The 27,636-nt window shown below is 52.1% G+C and overlaps 2 protein-coding genes across 3 annotated transcripts in view; one reads left to right on the top strand and one right to left on the bottom strand.

The window, feature by feature from the left end:
* The window catches only part of RSPO1 (R-spondin 1), a 33,337-nt gene extending 10,994 nt beyond the window's left edge, over positions 1 to 22,343 (bottom strand). The window contains exons 1-2 of one of the 2 annotated variants that reach the window (XM_074934202.1): positions 22,004 to 22,343; positions 7,044 to 7,148 (exon numbers count right to left, since the gene is read on the bottom strand). In XM_074934202.1, coding sequence (XP_074790303.1) covers positions 7,044 to 7,086 — 43 coding nt within the window. In that variant the 5' untranslated portion in view covers positions 7,087 to 7,148; positions 22,004 to 22,343. Of the gene's footprint in view, positions 1 to 6,755; positions 7,149 to 22,003 lie in introns of those variants that run through there. The other variant, XM_074934201.1, reaches the window with a different exon arrangement.
* Positions 1 to 27,636, top strand: part of CDCA8 (cell division cycle associated 8) — a 282,601-nt gene that overhangs the window by 113,088 nt on the left and 141,877 nt on the right. The window lies entirely within an intron of this gene.

Genomic DNA, 27,636 nt, shown 5'->3' with positions numbered 1-27,636 from the left:
ACATCTTCTGCTTCTAATTATCATAAAAAACTCTGCTTTATTTTGAAACTAACATTTTTTGCAGGCTAGAATGCAGGTTATTTTTATTAGTTAATTATGTAAGCATTGTCTGTGTTTATAGAACATCTACATCTTTTTGTATTTTAAATACTGCATTTATTATACCTCAAAGCAAGCACTGGAACGACAGAATCTTTAAATTCCAGGCTAGTAACTGAGCGGCAAGGACTTGGATTCGCAAAGGAAAAGAAAAACCTCACGCTTGCTTCCAGAGCAATTTGCAAACCCCTTAGATCGCTTCAGTAACCCCTGTGCTCTGCCTTATCAGAACCATGCAGCTGCTGATGGCATTTGTTCTGTTTGGGTTACGGAGGCTGTTCTAAGCACAGAAAATGTAACAGAAATCGGAGCAGATTCCTGATTCAACAGAACAAATTCTAATTACTGGTCAGGACTGAATTCTTGCTAACTCTGGGACTTGGCCCCTCCCCCTTTTAGGGCCAAGTTCCCCCTTGTATTGGTGCAGGGGCTCCCACTCAGCTGCATGAGAGGGAGCCACGGGGGAGCGCATGGAGGCAGAATCTGGCCCCTACCTGCAGAGAGGAGATGCCGCTGATTTCATTCGGTCATTGTGCCTGCTCTGGCAGGACAGGAATTTTGCACTGTTTTGTGAAACCCTTTCCCTGTGTTTCGAGCAGCCCTGCTCATCTGTCCAGGGGTGACTGTGCTGATGGATAGGGGCTCCCTTTAAGCAGGGTGACACCTCCCCTCTTCTGTCCCTGCGTCTCAGCAGAGCTGCACTGCCCACTCGGGCGGAGAACCACTTCATTTTGATCCTCTTAGCAATGAGCCCACCCTCTGCCTTGATGTTCTGATCCCGCTCTGGAGTGCGGCCAGAGAGCTTGCAGCCCAGCCTCGGGCATACGCGAGCTCCTCTCCCCGTGGTCCCCGAACGCAGTGCTCACTTCTCAGCCCACTTCTCTGTAGCCAGATGCTGAGGTTTTTATCAGCTCCTTCTCCCCAAGTCTTGTTTGCTCAGAGGCATGCTCACTATCAGTACGTGTCACCAACTCGCCTCACGCCCAGAACAGTGAATGACCCACGAGTTTCAAACCGAACATAGTGACTGCTCAATGACCACCGAGCAGAGACACCCAGCTCCGCTCCCCGAATGGAAATCATGCAATGGTTTATATTAACCAGCCCTATGCCGCGCAGACAGACGGCTTCAGTGCGGAGCTACAGCCTGGGGCATCTCATCCCAGGGGGTGCTCCACAAGGCTCCGCTGGATACCGGAGCGGTTTGAATCGGGGCTTGGGGTACGTTGTGCTAGAACTCGACATCTCCTCTGTATCCGCACCAGCAGTACCACTGCAAGCTTCCCAGCCCGCCTGCCCACTTCCACTGGGCCTCAGACCTCACCACCAGGGCCCACCTCTGGGGCCAAGAGGGGGATCCCGTTTCTGGTGCAGGAGGCTGGACTGGAGGGAATATGCCCTGATTCCACCCCCCTTCCCCAAGGCCCCGTCACCACCTCTTCTCCGCCTCCTCCCCGGAGCAGTGCGGGCGCTCTGGCTCCGCTTCTCCCCCTCCCTGGCAAGGGCCATCGGCTGATGGGCGGCAGGGAGGGAGGGGAGGAAGAGCGGCAGGACCCCAGCAGGCTGGGGGAAGAGGCAGGGAAGGAGGAACTTGCCTGCCCTGCAGCAGCAGCCGGCAGGACCAAGCTTCTTCACCATGCCCTGGGGGGGGCAGGGGGAAGAGCGGGCCAGGGCTGGCAGGATTTTTAATGGCTCGCTGCTGCCTGCCGGGGCGGGGTCCGGCCTGGGTTCGGCAGCGGGCTGAGCGGGGCCAGCGGCTGGGACCCGGCAGGCCTCAGCGTGCCATTAAACATTGGCACGCGTGCCATAGGTTGCCAACCCCTGGGATATAGCACATCCCCTCGGTCTGCGCTGGGTCAGGAACAGAATGGGGATACCCCACTGAGAGCAAAATCTCTCGTTTGCTGCAGGCCTGGGCTTGTCCTCTGTGGCTGCGGCCAGGGGGTGCTGCTGCACTAGGTTCCCCAGGAGGAGCTCCCAAAGAGGTGGGAGCGTGTGATGAGACCGAGGAAGCAGGTGGAGTCCCTGGGTGCGGGCGCTGGAGGCTCAGGCTCCAGGACAGGACCCAGATGGCTGAACGGCAGCACCCATTCTCTGGCCGCATCGCCCTCTGCGCTGCCCAACTGGGGCTGCTTCAGGAAGCTCACCCTGCATGTTTCCCCAGCTGATCCACCTGGCTTAGCAGCTGAAAAGGGGAGCTAATTCCCAGCTCGGCTGGCAGCATGGCGACCCTGCCGCGCCCTTCCGGAGAGATGACAGCTTGCATCCAGCCAGATCTCACTCATGCAAGAGAGGCACCGACACTGAGCTCCGGGGCAGTGCCCTGGGCCGGCTCTGCTCCCATGGGACACTGAGTCCCAGGCTCTCTGTAACAGGGAGATCGCTTTCCTGCCCCTTCCCTTCTCGGAGGGGGAAATGCTACTTCTGTCCAAACGCGATAGCTGCGGAGGAGCACATGGTTCGGACAGACCCATCCCTTGGGGAGGGTTTAGTAAAGGGGATGCTCTATATCCTAGTAAAGAGGAGAAGATAGAAGTTGATGAAGTACAGGTAGGAACTGAAGAGAAACAGTCAAAGGAAGAGTCCTGTTCAATGACGTCACACGAGGCAGACAACTAAATATTGACACCTTTTAGAAGTGTTTGGATACAAATGCAAGAAGTCTAAATACTAAGACGGGTGAATTTGAGTGTCTGGTATTTAATGAGGATATTGATATAACAGGCATCACAGAAACTTGGTGGAACGATGCTAATCAATGGGACACGGTAATACCCAAGTACAAAAGACACAGAAGACACAGGAATGACAGAGTAGGTTGTGCTGGAGGGGGACTGGCATTATATATGAAGGAAAGCATAGAGTCAAATATAGTTAAAAAAAAAAAAGGAATCAAACTGTATCACAGAATCTCTATGGATAGTAATTCCATGCTTGAATAATAAGAGTCTAGCAATAGAAATGTACTATCAACCACCTGACCAGGATGGTGACGGTGGTTGTGAAATACTCAGAGAGATTAGAGAGGCTATAAAAACGCATTAATAATGGGGGATTTCAACTATCCCCATATCATCTGGATACATGTCACCTCAGGACGGGATGCAGAGATAAAATTTCTGGACTCCGTTAACGTCTGCTTCTTGGAACAGCTAATCCTGGAACCCACAAGGGAAGAGGCAATTCTTGATTTAGTCCTAAGTGGTACACAGGATCTAGTCCAAGAGGTGAATATAGTTGAACTGCTCAGTAATAGTGACCATAATTTAAATTAAATTTAAACACCCTTGTGAGGGGGAAATAACTCAGAAACCCACCACGTAGCATTTAACTTCAAAAAGGGGAACTAGACAAAAATGAGGAAGCCAAGAGTTACAAAGGGACCTCACAAAACTGGGTGACTGGGCAACAAAATGACAGATAAAATTCAATGCTGATAAATGCAACAGTGGAAAACAGAATCCCAACTAGACAGATACAAGGATGGGGTCTAAATTAGCTGTTACCACTCAAGAAAGAGATCTTGGAGTCATCATGGAGAGTTCTCTGCAAACATCTGCTTGATCTGCAGCAGCAGTGAAAAATGCCAAAAGAATGTTAGGAACCATAAGGAAAGGGTTCAGAGTAGCAGCCATGTTAGTCTGTATCGCAAAAAGAAAAGGAGGACTTGTGGCACCTTAGAGACTAACCAATTTATTTGAGCATAAGCTCTCGTGAGCTACAGCTCACTTCATCGGATGCAACAATGCATCCGATGAAGTGAGCTGTAGCTCACGAAAGCTTATGCTCAAATAAATTGGTTAGTCTCTAGGGTGCCACAAGTACTCCTTTTCTTTATAAGGAAAGGGATAGATAATAAGACAGAAAATATCATATTGCCTCTATATAAATCCATGGTACGTCCACACCTTGAATACTGCTTGCAGTTCTGGTTGCCCTATCTCCAAAAGGATATATTGGGATTGGAAAAAGTGCAGAGAAGGGCAACAAAAATGATTAAGGGTGTGGAGCAGCTTTCTTATGAGTGGAGATTAAAAAGACTGGTACTGTTCAGCTTAGAAAAGAGATGGCTATGGGGGAGAGGGGATATGATAGATCAGGAATGGTGTGGAGAAAGTCAGTAAGGAAGTGCTGTTTACCCCTTCCCGTAATACAAGAACCTGGGGCAGCTGGTTCAAAACAAACAAAAGAAAGGCTTGGCGTGCAGCTTCCCAGGTGCGTTATGGATTGGGAGAAGGGGCCAGTGAGTGCTAGCCAGGGAAAAAGGAGGTGGGGAGCCCTGTGGGACAGAGGCCTCACCCTGGATTGGTTCAGAACAGCTCTGTACTTCAGTTCGCAGATACAGCCAGCCCATTTGTACTCCCCTCCACAGGTGCTGGAAGTGGGGGGGGGGTGGGGGCTGCTGCACCCCCTGGCTTGAAGTGTTTTCCATCATATCCAAGGTTTACATTTTGATTCAGTGGCTCTCAGCACCCGCACTATACAAATTGTTCCACCCCCCTGCTCCCCTCTGTTGGGGGCTGGGGAGGAGAGAAGAAGACAAGAGAGGGGCATTGGGCCAAATTCCTCCTTGCTGTAACTCTACTGATGCCCCTGAAGTTGCACCAGGGATGAATATATTTGGGGTAAAGTCCTCCAGGCCAGATGGCTTCCCCCATCAACTGTACATGCTTCGGGCATTACTTACAGGCACAGAGAGGGTGTGTGTGTGTGTGTGTGTGTAAAACAATGTCTATAGTGTGAGTGCTGTTGATGGGAAACCATGTATTTGGTGGGGGCAGGAGCAGGTGGCAGCCTCCCCCCAACTCCCCAGTGGCAGACACTGCGTGGCTCGTTCCAGCTGCACATGGAGGGTGTCACTGCAAGGCCAGGGGCAGCGTGCTTACCCTGTCGCAGGGCCCACAGGAGTCGCTAGCTCGACACAATGGCAGATATTCCTCGCTCTGGTGCTGATGGGTGGCCCCCCAGCTAAGATTGTAATTGAGACCCATTTGGGACTCGTAATTTATAACATTAACCAAGAGAGCACATCTTCCCTGGAGCAAGCAACTGCTGCAGGCATCCCTTAGGACTCACAGACCCGCACTAGTTGGACCAGTTTAACTTAAATCAATTAAAAAGCCAAAGTAGTAAAACCGGTGCAAACCCCTGTGTGGATGTTCTTACATCAGTTTAAAACTGGAGATATCAGCTGTTGACTTGCACCTGCACACTTCCTGATGCTGCCGAAGTGACCTGAGAGCATCCACACACAAAGCTGCCCCCATGTCACTACATCAGTTTAAAATGCACTGTTAGTTAAACTGGAGCAACTCTGTGCAGAGAGCAGGCTGTAAAGCAATAACCAACTCCCACTCAGTCAAACAGCAGCCCCTTTCATGCCATGCTGACTTGCACCAAAATAACTAACTGGGTTTTAAGTCACCCCCCCTTTGTTATTTCCATGCAAGTTTGTGTGCAGACCAGGCCTCAGAGCCCCTGTGAGATGCAGCCTCAGCTGCTGAGCCAACCTGGGCCCAGCTGTTAACCCCCATTTGAGAGGCAGGGTATTTACGGCTGAGTCATGCTGGCCGGTGGGCCCAATTGACTTTCACCAGGCTCTAGAGAGGGTGAGGCCAGCTCACTGGGCTTGAGACAAGCAGAGGGTTTTTGCAGGAAGGGCAGAGGGTGAGCGACAGTCTCTGGGCTCTGCCAATCTCAGGCAGGAAGTTTAGGCTGACATGCTCTTATTGCTTTGAGTGACCAGACCAGCCCATCCTCAGAAAGCTCAGAGTCTGGGTGCTTTGTTAACAAGGGGCAGGGGCTTGGCCCATTCATAATTCCTGGAGCTGAGGCTAGAGAGGAAACTCCCCTTTTCAGTTTCCTGGGTGCACTCGCCAGCCCTCAGCGCAGTGAATTTTCCTGATTCACCGGCAGCCCCTGTTGCTAGTCTACTCCTACCTCCCTGCATCCATGCACCTGCCTCTGGTCTCTTCCACACACTCTGTAGCCACCACAGGCTCTCACTGGCCACCCCTGCCTCTCCTGCTCCTAGGGCCTAGAAGCTGCAGGTTCCTTAAAAGAAATCTGGAACAGGCCTGCAGGTTGTTACAAACCCAGCACTCTGCGGTGGAGGAAGAGTGGAGCCCAGCGGGTCTCCCTTGAGCTACAAGCTGGGGGCAGGCTTTGGGGGAACATAAGATCACCGTGTTCCTGCAGAGTCAGAGGAACCAGTTCCTGCTCTGTGCTCAGTAAGGGACAAGGGAACCATCAGTCCAGCCGGTAGAAAAAGCTGGGTGCAGAGGAAGCAAACTTATAGATGTTCCCTATCTGACAGCAAGAGAAAGGGACGTATCTTTCCAGCCAGGCTCCTTGTGGGATTTGTTAGGTACTGACGTGGCAAGACACAAACAGCCCCAGCCCCTGCCCTGAGGAGCTTACACAGCCAGGGACTGAGCGACATGTCAAACTGTTACCTTATGTTTTGGGCGCGGTAATGATCCCACGCCTACCACCCCCTTCTGCATTGCTTACCCTGAGCCAGCTTCTCCCTAAACAGCTGCTCCTCCCCGCCCCTGCCCTTTGGGTGCCAGCGAACAACAGGGGCCTGTTACGCACAGACATTGACATTCTGCATCGCGAGAGGGAGTCGGAGAAGAAAAGCATTTCATACATACTTCGTCTTTGCCTCTTGCCCTTCACCACCTTGCTGCTGCCTGTCAGATCCATCAAGCTTAGAAAAACCACCACCAGAAACAGTCCAAGCTGCATAGTAACTTCCCAGTGCCTAGACTGCAGGGTGATCGAGAGTCCGTTCCACAGCGTGGTGTCTGGGTTTGCTCCTGCTACTGTGTCTTGGGCTGGATCAGAACTGAAAGTCTGTACACGATGCCTGGTACGGGACCATATCCGCACACCATAATATCAGCCACAGAAAACTTAGGTAGTAGGTAACATGAGTCTACCTTCAAACCCATAAGGAGCACAGGAGCGTGGATCTAGTCCCATCTGGGGGCTCCCACGCCGTGAGCGTTAGCTGCTTGTAGCTTCCAAACACACACCCACACAAACTGGAAGGGAAAAGGAACAGATTAACCTTATGGAATAATGAATGTTATTTTACGTCTTGTGCATAAACTGCTCAGCGGGACGCTGCGAGAATTAACATACAAGTGCCGAAACAGCAGGCCAGGAGGAATAACAACATCACAGAGCCCTGGAAGGGCAGAAAGGGGGGGGCCCAGGCAGCCGATCTGCAGGGAGGAGATTGACTGGTAATATTACTTCACAGACATATCTGGAAGTTCCTGTTTGCTTAAAAACTAATAGCAACCTATTTCCTTTGACAGGTTTCAGAGGAGCAGCCGTGTTAGTCTGTATCTGCAAAAAGAAAAGAGGACTTGTGGCAGTCTCTAAGGTGCCACAAGTACTCCTTTTCTATTTCCTTTGAGAAAGTTAACATGACATTGAATAAGGGATGGCCTGTTTCTGGCTAGAATTTACTTAAAGTGCAGCCAATCCCGATCACTGCTCATCTGACCGCTACCAGCTTGTAGGTGAGGCTCTTGTAGGCTGCCAGCATCACAGATGTCTCCCGTCAAGGGGGCCTCATTGAATGTCTCGTGACTTAATGTGGGCAAGTAGCTATTGATGTGATTGTAGCTACCGAGATTTCATGCTGTGCGTAGGGACAGTGGTGCTCATCCTCCCTCACACAGACTAGGTACGATTGTCCCTCGGGCAGGTCAAAACTCGGAGGTTCTGTTCCCCCGGAAATTACAGCATTTTGAAATTTCCATTAATCCCAGGTCAGAACCACAAGCCAAAATTTCCTGCACAACAAAATTAAAAAAACCCCACACCTTGGAAATAGCAAAATGACTCTTCTGGCATGTGTCAGTCAGCTCTGCCCGGGACAAAGCTTAGGCCCAACAGGGTCCCAGCCTTAAAACATTGTCATTACCTGGAGAGAGTCCTAGATCATTCAGGTTTTAAAAATCAGAAATAACTGATAAATTCACCAACCCCTGCGCAGGAGTTGCCATTTTAGGGCTGTCTCCTGCCTTCGCTCTGCTGCTACTGCAGATCCAGCCAGCAGAGGAAGCCCAAGTTAATTAACAAACACTGTTCTCACAGCTGTGCTGACACCACTGCAGTGAACAGTGATGTACCAGTCGGGAAGCAATGGCGGCATGTGCTCGATGAGGAAAACCACGGCGGTGTGATGGACAGGTCAGGGCAAGGGCAACTCCGACAAAAAGCAAATTGTTCTGCGCCATTGTCTGTAATAGGAGATTGGAAGTCAGGGCCCCTGAGTTCTCATCTGCCTCCACCACTGATTTGCTGTGTAACCTCTGAACAAGTCTCTTACCTTTTTTGTGCCCCATTTCTTTTATCTGTAAAATGGACGTACTATATTAATACTTGCATTACAGTGATGCTCAACCAAGTACAGGCCCCCCTTGAACTACTGCTGCACACACACATTGTAAGAGACAGCCCCTGCCCCAAAGACCTTACAACCTAAATAGACAAGGCAGAATTATTATCCCCATTTTGCAGCTGGGCAACTGAGGCACAGAGTGATTAAGTGGCTTGCCCAGGGTCACACGGGTCTGTGACAATGACGCCTGATGTCCTTGGTCCTGGACCAGTGCCTTAACCACAAGACACTTTTCCACTCCAGTAATACTGACGTGCCCTAGAGCAGATTAATTCATTCATATTTGAAACACTCTCAGGAACGTGGGAATTGCCAGAGTGGATCAGACTCAGGGTCCATCTAGGCCTGTGTCCTGCCTCTGGCAGGGGCCAACACCAACTGCTTCAGAGGAAGGGGTAAGAAACCCTGCAGTAGCAGGTACGGGATAATTTGCCCTCATGAAGGTCTCACCCTAACTCCTAATAGTTAGGGATTGGTTTAAGCCCTGAAGCCTGGAGTTTTATCTCTCTTCCAATACCCTTCTTTCAGGATTAACCATAATGACTCTGATGAAGTGGGCTTTAGCCCACGAAAGCTTATGCTCAAATAAATATGTTAGTCTCTAAGGTGCCACAAGTCCTCCTCGGTCTTTTTGCTGATACAGACTAACACGGCTACCACTCTGAAACCTGTCATGACGACTCTGGACATTCTTGCCCTCCAGATAAATGCCTAATTGCGCATCGAATCTTAAGTTTCTAGTCTCAGTGGCATCCTGTGGCAGTGAGTTCCATGGTCTAACTGAAGATCTTGATGACCCTTGAACAAAAGATGCTGAAAAAGGGCAACATGTTTTCATGATAAAAGCAGTTTCCTTCCAGCTCTAGCACGACACTGCCCAGACTGAGCAATGACGGATAAAAGGGGGAAGCTTCAGGATTTGAGGTGTGATCAACAGCTACAGAGTTTGCTAACAAACCTAGCAACCATGCAGAACTGGCAGGGTTGGCCTGGACTTCAGACATATGCACACTGCCCAGACAGTGCAGCCAAGGGAACAAAGCGCTGCTTCGCTCTGGAAATGATGGAGGAGGTGATCTTTCTGTGTATTATGTGTCTGGGAGGAAGCGAGACATCCCGGCTAAATAGGAAGCTCTGACACAGCTCTTCTGGGTGCAGCTTGCAATGCAAAGCCCCACGAACTGCTGCCATTGTGTGGGAATAAAGGGGACAACGTTCACGCTGTGAGGTCAAATGAAACGGAAAATGATTTTAATCCCTTTAAAATAACTCTGCATCACCGATGCTCCCAGTGCCCATCTAGATGGGGCTGGAGCTCGGTGGGGGCTGCAGTAAGACCCACACATAGCTGGAAATGGGCTTGTGCTGATTCTAAACCGCTAGGCGCTTGGCACGGAGAGACCCCACCCCCCATGGTACCAGGATCTCTCACATGCTGAGAGGAATGGGGCTTTGGCAGAGTTTGTACACTAGGAGCCCAGGTGCTTGGCTGCCATAAATTGGTGCAGCTCCCTTGGTGCAGCCGTGGCCATTTGCACCAGCTGAGGATCTGGCCCTAGGCCTCCAAAATGAGTCTGCAAACAGTTCAAGCCGAGTGCCGTGCTGCTCATCTCAGCTATGCAGCAACCTGCAGGTGCCTCCTCCTGCTCAGCGTGGCAGCCTCTCCCTCCCTCAGCAGGTCAGCTGGGAGCAGCCAGCGGGCTTTTTACAGTGTGCAGACTTTGGCTTCAGACCAGCCCTTGCAAACACAGCCTCTAATCCCTCTAGCGTGCAGGTACTAACCAGCGACAGCTGGCCTGGAGAAGAGGGCTGGATGGATCTTTCAAACCCGTGCAGGCATTACCTATGGGAGGGAGGTCACCCCTCTGGTTCCCCACCCCAGGGACTTCTCCTGGGAGCCTGTCCTGGCTTGGAGACGCACGGGCTCACAAAGAGGATTCTGATGGTCATTCCCATCACTCCCCCCCAGCCCATCACCACAGTAGCCAAGAGCGCAGAGAAATTGTATCTCACTGCACTCCTCTGGGCGTTAAACCCACTACTTTAAAATATCTTTTTTGTGCAGTCCCGCTCCCGTTACCCCAGGCTGGCCTTGGCGTGCAGAGACACGACAGCCCTGCTAGTTCCTCTAGGCCAGCCCAGTGCATTTCCTAGTCTTTTGTCCCATCTAGTGGGACACGATCTTGAGACCTGAGCCAAAGCCCAGTGCAGTCGGTGGAAGTGCCTCAGGGCCTTCGAGAACAGTTCTGGGCCCGCTGAAGTCCTTTACCCCTCTCTCACAAACTGTGGCTTGGCCTGCCGCCAGCTGGAAGGAACAGATACACGCTTCCGCAGCAGCGAGGGTGAGAATGTGCCTCAGGGCCAGCGCTGGGGAATATTCAACTCCATTGCTGAACACAGGCCCCATGGCCCAGAGGAACTCTGGGCTAGCCGCTCTGGGCACTCAGCACGGGAGTAAGGAAAGGGGTCTCTGGCGCTGCCCAGGATGGGGGAGATCCCCCCCCTCGCGGCAGAGGGCCAGGGCAGGGCCTCCACTGAACAGGCTAGAGGAAATCTGCACAGAGGAGCTGGATTTGGGAAAGTCTGCCCCTCTCTTGCTCTGAGAGGGTAACAACCCCGAGCACTGGTTGGCATCAGGATTTGAACCCAGCCCCAAACTACAGGCCTCTACCACTTGAGCTGAAGGAGTAAGTCCTGTTAGCTGGTGGCAGGAATAGACCATCATCCTCTAATCGACCAGCCGCTCGAGGGGGACACGACCCCTGATTTGCCCCATGTGCTGCGACAGCATATCTCCGATTGGAGTGTTCATGCTAAAATGGAAAGCTGAGGGCTGCTTTGGTTGCAGAACAATGCTGAGGCCTGGGAACTATTTCTCACACGCCCGGCAAAGGGTCATTGTCATCCTCCGGTCCCCGTGACTTTGAACTTCACCGCAGCCCTGCTATGGCCCCCCCAAAAGCTGCCCTGGCAGGAGCGCAGCGCTTCCCATGTGCTTGTCGTTAAGGTCCTGCAGCAGCATCCAGGGGGTTTTCAAATAAATAGTTAGTCACTCGGGTAAACACCATCTTGCGCTGTGCTTTGAAGGCTGTCTGCTGCAAGCTGCTTTATAAACATTGTCAAGAGCTTCAGCTAGGCCGAGGAGCGTTTACCAAAGTGGGGATGTGTGCAGGGGAGGCCTGATCCTTGGGCAGCGCTAGCCCCTTCCCCCTGGCCCGGACTCACACACACACACACACACACACACACACACGAAGAGAGGGTGTGCATGGTCACGTGGCGCAGCATGGACATCCAGCCCTGGAGCAGAAACATTTTGCAGGGGAGGATTGTGGCTGAGTTTGGGCCCCTCTGCAGCAAAGTGAACGTCGGATACACTTATCCTAATCTGCAATCACCTTCCCAGCTCCTAACACCTGCAGCCAGGCGCTTCCCATGCCCAGAGCTTTGGACTGGTCCGAGTGTTATCATTTTACTCCCTGGGGCCCAGGCAAGGTTCACAGAGCTCATCGGAGAGGCAGAGTTGGCCTGGATTTGGGCCCAGCTGGTGCCCCACCTCCCCGGGCTCTGCTCTCACCAGAGGCGCCGTAGGAGGGAGGCAGAGCTAGCAAAGGCAGATAAAAGAATTCTCCTCTAAACAAGCGTCTGGGGCTCCAGGACAGGATCCCGTCTGCCACAGGTGGCTCCTGGGGAGCCTCCACCCGCGACACAGTGAGGCCAGGAGCATGGCTACGGAGCGGGCGGGGGGGGGGCTAGTCTTCTCTGGACGCGCACGGCAGGGCTTGCACTGGAGCAATAGGCAGCCGGGCTCTTATTACAGACTAGACAACACGGACTTGTGCATAGGGCAAGTGCAGCACAATACTGCCTGACGGTTACAACCGCCCTGTGTTTGTGACTAAAGCTAGATGGCAATCACCGCAGGGAGCATTTTTGCTCCAATTCCTCGACATCTGCACTGGCTTCCCGCTGCAATTCTGTGCATTGCTTTTGATCTAGAAAGCCTTGTGTGGCTTGGGACCTGAATGTGAAGCCCACCAATCTCCCCACGTGCACCCCGCTGCTGAGGAGTTCATGGTAACATCTGCAGGCCAGAGACAGGGAATTTGCAGAGAGGAGAGAGGGCTGGACTCCGGGATGCATTTCCCTTGCTGCTCCAACAGACTCAGATTCAGGAGAAAGGTGAAACGGAGTTTCCAAAACTCCCCCTCAGACTAGAGCAGGGTGTAGGATTTGCAACAAACAATGAATCTGGCATGTCCTGCCTCCTTCTCCCCCTGCAGATGGGGTCCAAGTCTCCCAAAGGAATTCCTGGTGCAAAAATCAGTCGGCGAACAATTTCTGCAGATCATTCTCGGCCCACAGGCTGTCCATTGCAGTGGTTAATTTGTGCCAGGGCTGAGCCCCAGCACCTCTGGGCCTGGCAGTTCAGAGCCCTGGCACCTCTGGGCTTGCCATGTCAGTTATGACAGTAAAAAAACTGCTTGAGCCCTGACACCTCTTTCATTACAAATAAAGCCCTGGTTCATTGCATGTGTTCAGTATTTAAAATTCCAGCACTATTCCTTTTGATTGGACCCACAGGTCACATGGTAGCTTTCCCTTTGCTGATTATAGCAGGTTTCTGGTTCAAATAGTCGTGATTATGAACTCAAAACTGGCTTCTGAGAACCGTCTCCAGTCCTCCTGCAGAATTTGCTGTCTAGGCAAACATTCCCAGCTGTAGACGCAGCTGCTAGGACTTTCAGAGAGAAAACTCTCCGCATGCAGAGGGCCAGCATCATGTCTGTGGAACACTTACATCCCACTTAAACCCTCCAGTTGGGGCTGCTGCCGTGCAAAGGCCTTGGAGTTTCAGCTGGAAACCCGCCACGGAGGGTGCCAACATACTCCAAGCAAATTCCTTTCATTTTCCATGTTCTACCCCAGACAAAGCCTCAGAAGCCAGGGTGGCTGCTGGCCCAGCAGAGCAAGCGAGTTTGTGTCCTGGCTGGAGATGGGGCATGCCGAGATATTTAGCTAAAATTTGGCTTTGCTGCAGACACTTCCAAGATTTTAAAGCTAGAAGGAAGCTACTACCCTCCTACTTTCAGCTTGCTAGGAAATTATCCTCTGCTCCCACCCACCTGTCTGTCAGGTTCCAGTAACTGACGGCATGTGAGACTGATGGCTCACTGACACTGCACAGACTTGAGCCACTTGATGGGCCACTTGAGACTGCACAGACCCTGCTTTCATAGCTCAGAGGGGTGGGACCTGCCCCACTCGGCTCAGAAACCTAAAGACGACCGTGTAAATGTCAACGTCGCTGGCTGCTTCACTGCTGCTCATCCAAGCAGGAAGATCCGGATAACGTGCTTTTCCCGAGTATCCCCCGACAGACCCCAAGAGTGAATTCCCGCTAGTTATGCAGACAGCCCACAACACAATAACCCAACCAGTACACGAGCTCCACAGATTAGTACAGGCTGCTCCGACTCTGTCACATGGGCCTTTCCCAACTCATCCTAAAGGGCTGCTCCAACTACACAGGAGAGGAGAAAAGGAGCGAGGTGCAATTCAAATGTTGACATGTACATACGTTGTAGGGGGATTACGCCATCAAATGTCCATTCTGCATCTGTCTGCAGCAGCTCCGCTGAGAAGACCCACTGTGATGAGACTAAGATCACGTGCAGTCCATGGGGCCATGAGGAAAGGGTCTGAACTGTGATGTTACTGGTGCTCGTTCGAATGTTTCAATCATGGGATGAAATTCAAAGTGCGAGGTCATGCACTTAGGGTCTCATAGTAAGAATTTCTGCTACGAGCTGGGAGCTCATCAGTTGGAAGTGACAGAGGAGGAGAGAGACCTGGGGGTGTGGGTCAAGCACAGGATGAGTGATGTGGCTGTGGAAAGGCAAAGGTGATCCTAGGATGTATCAGGCAAGGCATTTCCAGTAGAGATAGAGACAAATTAATGCCATTGGACAAGGCCCTGGTGAGACCTCAGCTGGAGTCCTGTGTGCAAGTCTGGTCACCCAGGTTCAAGAAAGATGAATTCAGACTGGAACTGGTGCAGAGAGGGGCTACGAGGCTGACGAGGGGAATGAAGAGCCTGTCTTTGAGAGGAGACTGGAAGAGCTCGACTTGTTTAGTCTAACATAAAGACGGCTGAGAGGGGATCTGACTGCTGTAAACACCTCGGGGGTAAATACCAGGGAGGGCGAAGAGCTGTTGAAGCTACAGGACAATGCTGGCACAGAACAAATGGGGATAAACTGTCCATGAACAAATTCAGGCTGGAAATTAGAAGGTTTGTAACCACCAGAGGGGTGAGGTTCTGGAACAGCCTCCCAGCAGGAGTTATGGGGGCAAACAACAATTAGTTTTAAGAGAGAATTGGACTAATGTATGCGTGTGGTTGTATGACGGTGGGGACCAGGACTCAACAGTCCTGGAGCTCACAGTTTCCATCTTGTGTTCCGAAAAGCTCATGCTCCAGGGTTTCAGGCAGCCAGGTGCAGGGGTCAGAAAGAGATGTCCCACCCCTCCCCTCCCCCAGTGTATTCGGGGTTTTTCTTTTAACTCCTTTTTCTGATGCGTTAGGGTGGCCGTGGCTGGAGATGGGACGCTGAACCGGTGGGCCAGGCTCAGTGGTGGCATTGAGTGTTCTCCCTCTCAGGGGCTTGCCTGGCTGGGTCTTGCTCACATGCTCAGGGTCTCACTGATCGCCACATGTGGAGCTGGGAAGGAATTTCCCCCCCGCTCACATTGGCAGCGACCTGGGGCGGTTTTATTGTCTTTTGTTGTTGTTGCCGCCTTCCTCTGCAGCTGGGTGCGGGTCACTTGCCAGGGTGATCTGGGTGTCTCTCACGTAATCATCTCCCTGCCATTGTGGGGGCTTCACGCCCTGGTGCACTTTGGTCCCTCCTCATCGCTCCTCATGGCACAGAATGGTCCTATCTCCTGAGGGCTGTGATACTTTGGGCTCGTTTCAGTACGTGGCTTTAGTGTGCGGGTGCTGGCCTGACACATACAGGAGGTCCTAGTAGCTGATCTGGTCCCGTCTGGCCTTAAACTCTATGCCTAGCACAAATGTAGTCCGTTGCATTCGTAGGCCCTGGTGCGCTGTGCAAAGCTGGGTAGCTTCCATTATCCCCATTTTATGGATGGAGAAACAGAGCATTTTGGCAACAGAGCTGGAGCTAGAAGCCAGGCCTCCTGCATCACCCACTTCTGCTCCATCTCGCAGCCAGGGCGGCCTTCCCACCCCTACTTGGAGCTGCTCGTGTGACGCTCCCAGCCAGTTCCCAGGAGGAGCAAAGCCCAGCTATTATACACTTACACATCTCGTCGGGAAGGTCAACTAATCATCAGAGAGATTTGGTGTGGACAGGAGAATCTTTTTCTGACAACGGTGCCTAGTCCTCAGCATCGTTAAATAAACCTACTTCATAAATACAGATTAAAATAAATCTTCACAAGTTAAACAAAGTAAAACGCCAGGCTTGCACGCAGTGATTCAGCCCGTGTTTATATTACACCAGCTCCGTTTTGCTTTGCCTTTCCCTCCCATTAAAAATGTGCAATGAGGTTACTCGGAGACAGTGAGGGGTGGTAGTTAGAAGGTTTTCTAGGAGGGGTGGGGTGAGGCAGGTGATCTGGCCTCTAGCTCTGAAGCTGCCACTGAATTGCTAGTTCCCCCGGACTAGTCACTCTTCCTCTCTGAGCCTCAGTTTCCCCATCTGGAGAACCAAGTGAGTGCGAACACCCATGCAAGGGTAGTGCTTTGAGACGCTCCAGTGAAGAGTGCCACGTATGTTTATAGTTGGATCACTTCGTCCGGCAAGCATCCGTCCACATACACACGCAAAGCCACTTTGTTCTGCTTAATCCCTCAGGCAATAAAGATCAGCGGCGTTAAGTCAAATGTCCTACCCCGAAGGTCTTTATTTGATATTATATTTCAGAGCCAAAGTTCTGCCAAAACCATAAACCATCAAGCTAAGCACTGGAAAAAAAACAAAACCTGGCAGCAGAATTCTCTGCAGCATTGTTGAGGTCTGAGTCCTTCCGCCAGCTTCTGCAAAGCACTCACACCAGCGCTGCTGGGAGCCTACCAACAGGGACTGCGTCTAGAACAGACTCCTGCCTGCTAGAGGTCCCACCTGTCCCTTGCCACCGCCTTGCTTGGCTACATTACCAAGTCACTTTCACATCCACCCACCATCCTGAGCTGGGTCCCAGATTCTCTCTCCAAGCTGTATCCTGCAGCTCATGCGGTCACCACCTACCAGCATTGGGTGGAGATACCATAGTGCTGGTTAGACTGACAAGGAAGAATGCCCTTGCGGTAAAGGGGCAAGACTGGGCCTCAAGAGACCTGGATTCGGTCCTTGGTTCTGCCACAGACTCACTATGTGACCTAGGGCAAGTCACTTATTCTTATCTGTGAAAAGGGGGTGATAATACTCCATTTCTTCCACGCTTAGTCTGCCTGGTCTATTTAGACGGTAAGCTCTTGAGAGCAGAGACTGCCTCTCACTAGGTGTCTATACAGCCCCTAGTACACAGTAGGCCTTTAGGTACTACTAAAATATTTATTAGAATCATTACTACATGTACCAGTGCTCCAGGATCGCCCTTTAGCACAACACGTTATAAACAGTCACTTAAGGTAGGAAACTTCATCATCTTCTCAGTTTGCTTCTATGACAGATGCTGGAGTGAAACCGGCCACCTCCCAGAGCAAACCCAGCAATCCAAAAAGGAGCCCTGAAGTTCTGGGAGTGATGACGAGGTCAGGTGCGTGTGTGAGCGAGGGAGAGACACAGCACCTGCGTTCCTTCTGCACCTTAATCTGCCTCCTGGTATCATTATAAATGCACAGGAGGCATCATGTCAGGCACTGCTCCATTAAATGGGATCAGGAGCAGATTAGGAGCGTGCATGGGGATTTTGTTTGGGACAGTGGGACGTTCCCATCTGGTGTTATCAGGACCGGTGATCTCCTAGGCCACTCCAATCCTTGACTCTGGGAGCCAGCCTGACCCTGCTCTGCTGTGAGAGCCCCCACTCCTGGGCTGTTCACGCACAGCCTCTGGCATGTGAGCTGCTCCCAACTATTTGCAAGCGAATGACACTAGCCAGTATCTCCAGTCCCAGACACAACCCTAGGAACCTCCGTCTTGCAGTGTCCAGTTATGCCTGCTGGACGCTGTAAGCTTATATAAGTTTGTCAATTTAACAAAGAAATTGATATGTACCATGCACCCAAGGGGAGCCTCTGACACACTGCAAACCAAACACACTGCTTCAGGTAGAATAAACAAACAAATTTATTAACTATAAAGATAGATTTTAAGTGATTATAAGTCAAAGCACAACAAGTCAGATTTGGTCAAATGAAATAAAAGCAAAACGCATTCTAGGCTGATCTTAACACTTTCAAGGACCTTAAAAACTTAGATGCTTCTCACCACAGGCTGGCTGGTTACTTCTCAGTCAGGCTCTCCCCTTTGATCAGCATTTCAGTTGCTTGGCGTCTGTAGATGTGGTGGAAGAGAGAGCGCACGGCAAACGTCTCTCCCTTTCATCATGTCCTTTCTTCCCTCTTGGCTTTCCTTCCCCCTCCCCCCCCACCCCCGAGTCAGGTGAGCATTACCTCATCACAGTCCCAAACTGCCCACAGAAAGGGCGGGGTGACTCCCTCAAGGGTCTAACAGATTCTTTTGTTGCTGCCTAAGCCAGTGTCCATTGTTCCTGTGAGGCTGGGCTGGGTTTGTCCCATCCATGCCCTGAGGAGGTGTGAACTGCCTCTCTGTTCTTGGAGAGTTTTTGCGTGGGCTTGCTTTAAACCATGAGGATACATTTTCAGCCTCATAACTATATACATGAAATCATAACCTATAACCTTACTATAACATCACTATAACAACCATGCTCAGTGCATTATGAGCCTTCCAAAGACACCCAACATGACAAACTTTGCATTGGATACCACACAATCATTTTATAAAGATGAACATGGGGGTGTAGAGTGTTCCCCCGAGGTACAGAGCGTCACAGACAGGTCAAATGCAAACGTTCCCTAATTTCCCCCAGTGCTTTTTTGCACAGTAGAACTTTACATTGCATAAGTTCAGCATCATCTGCACAAACTGTCCCTGGGTTAAGTAATGCACTTACAAAATGCAAACTAAAGATGAAAAGCAGAGGTCCAGACTGAGGGAGAGAAGACTCAGAAGAGGTGTTTTCAGCTGCATTTTCAGAGCAGACCAAGGGGGGGCTAAATGTGCAGCTGTTCCCTTAGAAGCATCCTCTGAATATTTCTGCTAACCTCAGTCACCAAAAGCCAGTGTTGCCTCCCTCACAAATACTTAAGGACTGAGAGACAAGTGAAGAGGCACCTGCCCACACTACATGAGGACAGAACCCCCCACTCTTCCTCTGTGACCCTCAGAGAACTAGTGCAAAGCCCTATACAGTTCTGAGCAAACTGCCGAAGGCTGCAGGCTGGTTGACAAACAAACCTCTTTGGTTAAGCCTCTGCAAGCCCGTTCTTTCGGTTTAAGAGCATCCACACAGCAATTTGCATCCGTTTAATTAAATTGCTTTAAATTCACACCAAGGCTCCATGGCTTAGGCCAGACGTCCATTCAGAGCATTTTGCCAGGAGAGCAACATCAGTATGCTAGGTTGGCAGAGTGCTCCTAGTGTGGACACAGTTTATACCACAAAACGGCCCCTTTGCTGGTAGAGCTCATTCCAACCCCCTGGGCAAAATAAACGAAAAGCGCAGTTTTGCTGCTATAGCAGTGTCTACATTAGGGCCTTTTGGTAGCAAGCTATTGTGGTCACATCTCCTCATACCTCTGACCAACAGAGCTGCCAGAGCTGGCAAAAGTTTGCAGTATAGACCTGCCCTGAGAGAAGCCAGCTTGAGTCAAAAGCTGATGTGCTAATCACTGTGCAAAACAGGGATGAAACACAGGGGCTTGGAATCCCAGGGCAGCATGCAGCGCTGTCTGTGCAGAGGATGAAACCCCATGCAAAGGAAGCATGCGCTAAACACAAGATTCTTAAAGGACTCCCAGCACTCTTGCCGTCCTGTCTAACTGTCACACTGGCTTCAAAATCTGAACCGCAGAGCCCCAGAGTCCTGCACTGCCCCTCAGAAGCAGATGGAAAAACAAGACGGAAAAATCAAGAGACATCCCAGCTTTGTTTGGGGCAAGACAAGGAGGTTGGGGGGCGGGTGTCTTGTGCTTTCCCTGATCAAGGAGTTCCAGCAAGTTTAGCTGTGAACTAATTTGCAATCTGTCTTCTTAGGGGAATTCTACTGCTGCCACTTGAACAGAGGGACCCAGGGGACTGGGCTGGGGCTGGGTCAGGGACAGGAGAGATGCAAGGAGGACTCCAGCAGCACAAGCCTGGGGCGTGCTGCCGGGCTGCCCCCAAAACCTGGCACTGCTCAGCTGCTCTCACAACCTGCCCGGGTTGGTCTGTAATGCAAGGTTTTCTCCAGTAGACACAGGCCAAGTTCAGCATGTAAAAGCAATTTGGGGAAGCTAAAATCAGAAGGTGTGATCCCCAGGAGCTGTCAGCTGGGGCTGTCTGAACCAGGGATACTGGGCAAAACCTGATTATTCTGTCTGTTCATACCCCAAAGGAGGGCATCTCTCTGGGTCAGGGCTGTCTCCAGATCCCTGGCTGAGGTCAGGGAGTCGAGCTGGGAGCAGACATGGCATGGGAGAACCTTGCCCTTCTCGAGAGCATATTTTGCTCCCTGTTTGGTTTTCCTCTCTCTTTGCCACATCTGGTGTTCCTTTTACACCCCCACGGGTGTGTGTGTGTGGTCGGGGTGGGGGGAGAGCTGAGGTCTGAGTGCAAATCTGTGCAGCCTTTTACATGCACTGGTATGTGACACAGAGGCAGGACGGTCCCATACTCAGGTGTTAGCCTAGGCTGCAGAAAAGGCAGGTTCAGTTACCTGCTCTGCTGCAGACGTCCGATGTGAGTTTGGGCAAATCCCTGTCTCTCTGTCTCAGTTTCCCCATCTGTACAACGGTGAGGATCGTCCTGCCCTGCCTCACCAGGGGTGCTGAGGATAGACCCGGTCAATATTCCGACGTGCTCAGATGCTATGGTGCCAGATCCCAGAAAAATATCTTAGACTGTCTGAAATAATGGGAACCACCCAGGAACCTTCGATGTCTCAGTGAAAGCCAGCTGTCTCCCAGGAGTCTCAGCTGTGAACAGTCCCACCCCAGGCACCCGTTGGGCCACCCCTGAGCGGTACGTACTCCTGGGAGTTGTCCCACTGAGTGCACAGATCCCTAGGCAGGAGACAAAGGTTTCTAGCATTGCTCAGCTCTGTGCCCAACAGTGCTGGGCAGAGAGAGAACGCTCAGTGCCCGCAGAGTCTGCCTCCTTCACATGCCTACCGCTCCCAAGGGATGCGTCTCCCTAGGGTACTGCTCTCTATAATGAGGGAGGTGCAAAGGACCCCGTAGCCCTGACTTTGCAGGAGACAACAGGAATCTGTGGGGCAGAAAGTCCCCAAACTCCCAGCGTTCTGCCCTCTCATAGCTATAGGCAGATGGCACCGGGAGCCCTTTGTACCCAGAGGTGCTCCCCAGAGAGCAGGCTTTTTTCTCCACACTCCGACCTTTCATTAAGCAAAGCAAAGCCAAACATCAGCTGCCAGCCCCTCTGGTTCTGGGAGCACCCCCTAGTGCGGAGCCCAGTGCCCTGTTATCCCACCGGTTTGACAGCCAAACAGGGAGACAGCAGCACTTCCCAATGGGTGAACTCCCCCTGCACATCAGCAAGGGGTGTTAACTCAGATGTCTGATTACTACCAGCATCACTTCTAATCCTTTCCATGCTGCTACCCCGGGAGAAACAGCCAGTCAACACACTTACCGGGTGCTGTGCAGGTACCTGCTATGCACAGTGGCCCCTTCCTTTGCAGAGGCTGAATTATCCGTGGCAATTTAAATATGCAAATAGTTTCCTACTCAGTTAGCTACCCTCCTGATTGTTCAGGTAACCAAGATGCTTGCTACTCTCTTTGAAAGTCAGGGTGGCCGTGGCAGCGGTGGTACGGCCAGTTACGAAGTGCTAGACTCCTGCGCAGCAGCTGGTGGGATTTTGCAGTTGGTCCAGTAGCAGCAGCTCACTTTAATAACCTGACACATATTTCTGAATAACTCCCCTTGTGTCCTACACTAAGATCTGGCACGTAACGTACAAGCAGAGAACAAAAAGCAATACCCCACCTTCCCCGTAACACTTCTCCCAGGTTGGTGGTTGGGGCACTGAGGAAATCCCCACAGAGTTTGCTGTAATTCTTCACAGCTTTCCATTGTCCAAATTCATTAGCGATATTGCAGGAGGCAAACCCACAAGTCAGAAGCCGACAATGCTCACACTTCTAGCTAACAGCCTGCGTTGCGAAAGCTTAATCTCAACAAACATGCATTGTGAAACCCTTACCTCTGAGCTGTCAGTCACTCATGACTGCTGAAGAGACTCTACTTAGTTTCTCAGTTTTAAAATACCACAAGAACAATCACAAAAATCCTCTGTTCCTCCACGGAAAGTTACACGTGAGTTTCTGTCCAAAAAAAAGAAGTCCCTGGGAGCTCACCGGGAAGTCTGGTGCAATGGGGCTTCAGGGGGTTGTTTGGCTGGTTGGTTGAAGCAGATTTCGAGCAGCCTCACAAACTCCGCAGAGAGAAACAAACCCTTCTGGGATGTGCAGGATTTCAAGCTCGTAAAGATTGTCCAGGCTAGTTTATACTCCATCAGCCCACACTGCTCCCTGTGTATGTGATCATATCAGAGCAACTGGCACATTAATAACGCCTGCCCACAAGGCCGCAGACTCCATCCCCATTCTAGGAGTATGGTTGTGGGTTGTTGTTTTTTTTAAATTATTATCATTACCAGAGTATCCAGCTTTGTAAAAGCATCCAGTGCAAACTCCAGCATGAGGGAATTCCACCCGACTAGTACCACCTCCTAAGACAATATCCAGCCAAAATATTGTGACTGTTGCAAAACCCGGACTGGAGCTCACCAAAGGACCATCCAATATAACATCCAGAGCCAACAGGGTCTCAGTAAATCCCTGCAGGGGGACAGAACATACAGGGTTCTTCTGTTTTATTTATGACCGTTAATTCTGACTTGTTACTTACATTTCAGTGGTAACTGGCATATGAAGTCTTCACCAGTCACTACTGCATCTGTTCATAAACACAGCAAATATTAGAAGCAGCTTGTTACCCTCTCGAGGGGAGAAGAGACTAAGTAGACGAGCGTTAAAGCCTAGTTATTTTTCAGGCTGTAACCGTGCTGCAGGAGGAAAACATTCATGCTTAGGAAGTTAAATAAAGATTTTCTTAGGAAAACAACCCTGCTATGGCTGGGAGCTGTGTTCTGATACCTGCTGTCTTGGATACCTAATCTGCCTTTCCTCCATTCCTGCTCAGCTGCTGTATCCCCTTCCTTTCCTCTCATTAACATGGACACATAGAGAAGGTCAATGGCTAACCTCTACTTTGCAGCACGAATTAATTCAAACACGCTAGGAAAATGCAGGAACCCCCGAGACCACAGACAATCAGCTTTCCCACCCTCTGTCTCTGCATACCCCCCTGGGTTTGCTCCCAGCATAGCCCATAGTAAACGTCCCCTTGGCTTTGATGGCAGCAGGGTCATACCTAAGGCGGTGCCCTGCAGAAATGATGTGTCACAGCATGACTGGCAGCCACACCATGCTAGGCTGCGTGAGCCCATCAGATCCACAGGGTTGGCCCTGCCTGGCCCAGGAATGGAGGCTCTCCAAGAGCACACAAACTGGAAGCCCTAGTAATTTGTGCTCATTAAAATTATCATGTTAGATGTTTTCTCCAGGGCCCTGGGCAACTTTCAAATTGGTCAACTGCTTTCTGCGTCCCTAACGTCTCCACGCCCTTTCCCTTCGATACAGAATTCTTCTCCGGTCCCTCTCCAACACCGCGGTGCTGCCGTGCAACACAGACACTGGGTTCCACCGGACCAGCAGCTGCATTTCAGCAGTGGGGAAGTGATCCATCTAGCTAGAAAATGTCTGTCGAACACTTTAGGACCCTTTGGGATCAGAGATATTCTTACGGCCATCACTGCTGTCCTGACGCGACACTGTCACGGTGACATATCAACGTCCCGTCCCAGCGTGTATTTGGGGATGCTCTCTGTGTTACACCAAATGACGTAAATGACCCACCCAGTCTTTAAAAGAAACCCAGCAGCCATAAAGCACCCCCCCCCCGCCAAGCAGATTAACATGAGCTGACAAGCTGGACAGGTTCTTTGTTTCACGTAGGGGGAGTGCAGCCCGGGCAGCAGCTCCCCGGTCCTCTGGCCCTGGTGGCAGTTGGTTAAAACCCCCAGCCTGACCCAGTGCTGTTATTTCTAAACTACACAAAGTTCTAAACGAGAACAGGGCTCATTTGTTTCCCGGGCACCAGCAAGGGGATATGGCTGGCGGAGCTGGGACTCCCCCTGCGTGTCCATTCCTCCTTCCCTGCCCCCCACACACGGAGCCCGCCAGCAACAGAAGGCAGGGAGAGCGATTCGGAGCTCTGCCGAGCTCTCCCCCCCAGTGAGGAGTCCGATACCTCCAGGAGCTGCAGTGCTGCAAGGAGCGCTGCTCTCGAAGAACAGAGTCCCCCACATCGCAGCCATCCAGAGCAGCCACAAACGTCCTTGCCTGCTTTGTGCGCTGCTGGGGAGCCCCCGGCAGGTCAGTCCCCCTCGCTTTGCAGAGCTGGGGCACTGTGCCTGCATTGCACTGTTGCCGTCAATGGCGTGAACGGGGAGCAGGGCCCAGGGGAAGCAGGCCCTAAGTCTGCTCCAGCAGCGGGCAGCGTCCAGTGAATCAGCTCAGGCTCCAGCGCGTGACCCACACCCGCAGTATGACACTCCAGGGACTCACGACACAGCAAAGCTCTTGTGGGAGAACTCGTCCCATTGCAGAGAGCCTAGGGCCTGGGCACCGCTTTAGCTCCTCTTCAGCCTCCGAGCGTGTCCTGCAGCCGCTGCTTACAGCATGAGCAAAACTGTCCGACTCCTACCTTGTGCCCCACCCACTCATCGGCTGCTTGTTACCACCAGCTATTTCTCACCTTACATTAAACTGTCCACTCTTCGGGGCAGGGAGGGTTTGTGCAGTGCCAAGCACAGCAGGGCCCCAATCCCTGACCGCAATACAAATAGCAATAAATAATAGCTACCATGGTCTGCAAGGACAGGACACTCTGGCGATGGGAGCCAGACAAGACAGATGTTAAGGCAAGGGAAGGGTCACCAGAGGGTGCTGTTACACATGCTCTTCCAAGTTCTTTTCCTTTGTATGTGAGCAAATGTTCAGACTTGGGAAGACATGTCGTGTTGCTGTTAATTTTTGCCATGCAAGGTTCAGTGTAGAGGGGGTGAGTTCAGAGGCTGGAGCAGTACAAGGAGCTGGAGAATTTGTTCTACCTTGATCTCTAACTGGAGCCAATTCCTGAGGTGGGGCAACTATCTGGGAACCAGGCACTGGTATTGAGCGGAGTTTCCAGGCAGAAGGGATTCCTTGCATGCTGTTTGTGATCATCGCTGTTCCAAGACAGAGGCTTGCAAGGCACAATGGTTTAGAAACTGTTGTAAACATGAGTGGCACTTAATGCGGTGTCTGTACCATCCTCCTTTTATCTACTGCTCCCTTGTCAGTTCTCTCCAATGCTAACCCCAGGTTCTGTGGCTGGTCCTACCAGTGGCCTTTATTAGCTTGGAAGGAGCAGAATGGAGTTCACCCTGGGATGCACAGGACTGCACAGCACCTCCTACCCACTGGATTCCCTGATAGGAAACTCCACCAGCTGAAACGTGGGAGGGAAGGGACAGCCTGAGAATGCTGGGGCAGCTGAAAGGGCTGAGGAAGGAGAGTGCGGAGACCATCGATGGAACGCTGAGAAACATGGGGAGGATGAATGGCAGAGACAGCAGCCACGGATGCTGCAGGACTCCCGGGTGGAGTGTGAAAACCCATCGTCTGGGCCCTGCGGCTCCCCTTGGCACCGGAATGGGTGAGGCTGCTTTGCCCATGTACGTAGAGCAGTCCGCACTCTGGGGAGTCAGCGATGGGACTGCAACAAGGCCTTGCGTGCGGGGGTATCCAGGGAGGGGCCGGCTCCCAGAGACCTTTGTCCAGATGACTGACTTCCTCCCTAGCACTGCCTGGACGTAGCACCTCAGCCCTGGGCATCAGCAGCATCAGAGCCACCCATTCACAGTCAGTTTAAAGCCAGAAGGGACCTTTAGTTCCTCCATTCTGAGTCCCGTAAAGCCCAGGCCAGAGCATTTCACCCAGTACCCCCAGGACTGAGCCCAATAACTTGTGTCTGACTAAAGCAGGGGAGGGGAGCCTACGGCTCGAGGGCCGTATCCGGCCCGCTGCTTCATTTAATCCGTCCTGCAGCAAGTCTCCATGCCATGGGCCGGAAGCCCCGAGCCTCGGTGAGCCCCTGTGGGGCTGGAGCCATGAGCGCCTGCTCATCAGGTTGCCAGAAGACCGGTCGGCTCTGCGCAGCTCCTGGCAGTGACCGACATGTCCGGCCCCTAGGTGCAGGGGCGATCAGGGAAACTCCATGCACTGCCCCCACCCCCAGCACCGGCTCCACAGCTCCCATTGGCCAGGAACCGCAGCCCATGGGAGCTGTGGGGGCGGCGGCCGGGGGCAGGGGCAGCACACCCCGTGCAGAGCCCCCTGACCCCTCCACCTAGGGACCAGACATGGCGGCCACTTCTGGGAGTAGTGGGGAGCCCAGGCAGGCAGGCAGCCCATCGGAGCCCACACCCTGAACCCCCTGCCCTAGGTCAGAACCCCCTCCTGCACCCCAACCCCACACTACAGCCCACACTCCCAGGCCCAGCCCTCACCTACTCCTGCACCCTGAACCCCTCATTTCTGGCCCCACCCCAGAGCCTAGGGGAAGCCCTGAGCCTCTGTGCCCCATCCCACGGGCCTGTGTGGCCCTTGACTGGTTTTTTCTGTGGGGCAGGGACCCCTGATAGAAAAAAGGTTCCCCACCCCTGGGCTAAAGCATCGTCCAAGAAGGCAGCCAGCCTGGATCTGAGGGCACCAACAGATGGGGGATCCACCACCTTCCTTGGGAGTTTGTCCCTCCATGGCTTAGATTCATTCAGTCACAATTGTCATTGAAGGGGAAGCCCCCTGCCAGGGGTGTTCTTGCCTCAGCAGCGGGAAAAGGGCTTCCCTGCCCCATGCAGTCCCCTTCGCTACCCAGTAGTGTTGGAGGAGCAGAGCAGCAGCCATGCCGCACCCTGGCTCCAGGGTTGGACCATTTGCAGGATGCAGCAGGCACAGGGTGAAGTGTCATGGTCCCAAAGCATGTACTGAGGGGCAAGGAATCTCTCAGGACTGGCACAGCCCGTTCTCAGGAAAATGGTCCCCAGTGACAGCGGCAGGCAGATGAGATCACTTTTGCGGGACAGGGTTTATTTGAAGTAGAAGAGTCACCTTTGTCGAGAGGTCAGTCAGACAGTCCGTGGTAGGCTTCCCAGCCCATCCCCTCCAGCCTGGCCAGCGTCTCCCCCTGTGCTTCTCATGTGGGGTGGAGGCGTTTTCACATGCACTGTTAGCATCCCATGCCTTTCGGTGCTGGGCGGTGATTAGACCCCATTCCATTAGCTGTAATAACTGTTGACTCCAGATGGCTCTACTCTTCCCAGGGAAGCAAGTTGACATTTTAAGCTGTCTGGACACATTTGAGTATTTATTTTAGGTATAAGATCCACTTAAGCAAAGACCATAATTCTTCTTTAATGAGCAATGCTCCAGCTCCGGCTCCCAAACTCTCCTAGGGATGGTGCAGGCGCCGGTGACATATTATCAGAGCCAAACGGGGTGACTCACCACAGAGCGCTCAGAGAAAGAGGCTGGAAAATAAGAAACAACATTATCTCCATGTGCATCTATCGGCAGGGCAGCCCGCAGGCCTGCTCACAGCTTCCAGGTTGAGAACCTGCAGGTGCCCCATCCAGTGGGGCTGGGGGAGAAGTGGGGAATGGCTTTCTGA

The sequence above is a fragment of the Natator depressus genome, chromosome 19 (genome assembly GCF_965152275.1).
Source record: "Natator depressus isolate rNatDep1 chromosome 19, rNatDep2.hap1, whole genome shotgun sequence".
Classification (NCBI taxonomy): Eukaryota; Metazoa; Chordata; order Testudines; family Cheloniidae; genus Natator; species Natator depressus.
The sequence above is the reverse complement of the archived record's forward strand: the minus strand, read 5'-3'. Positions and strand labels throughout refer to the sequence as shown.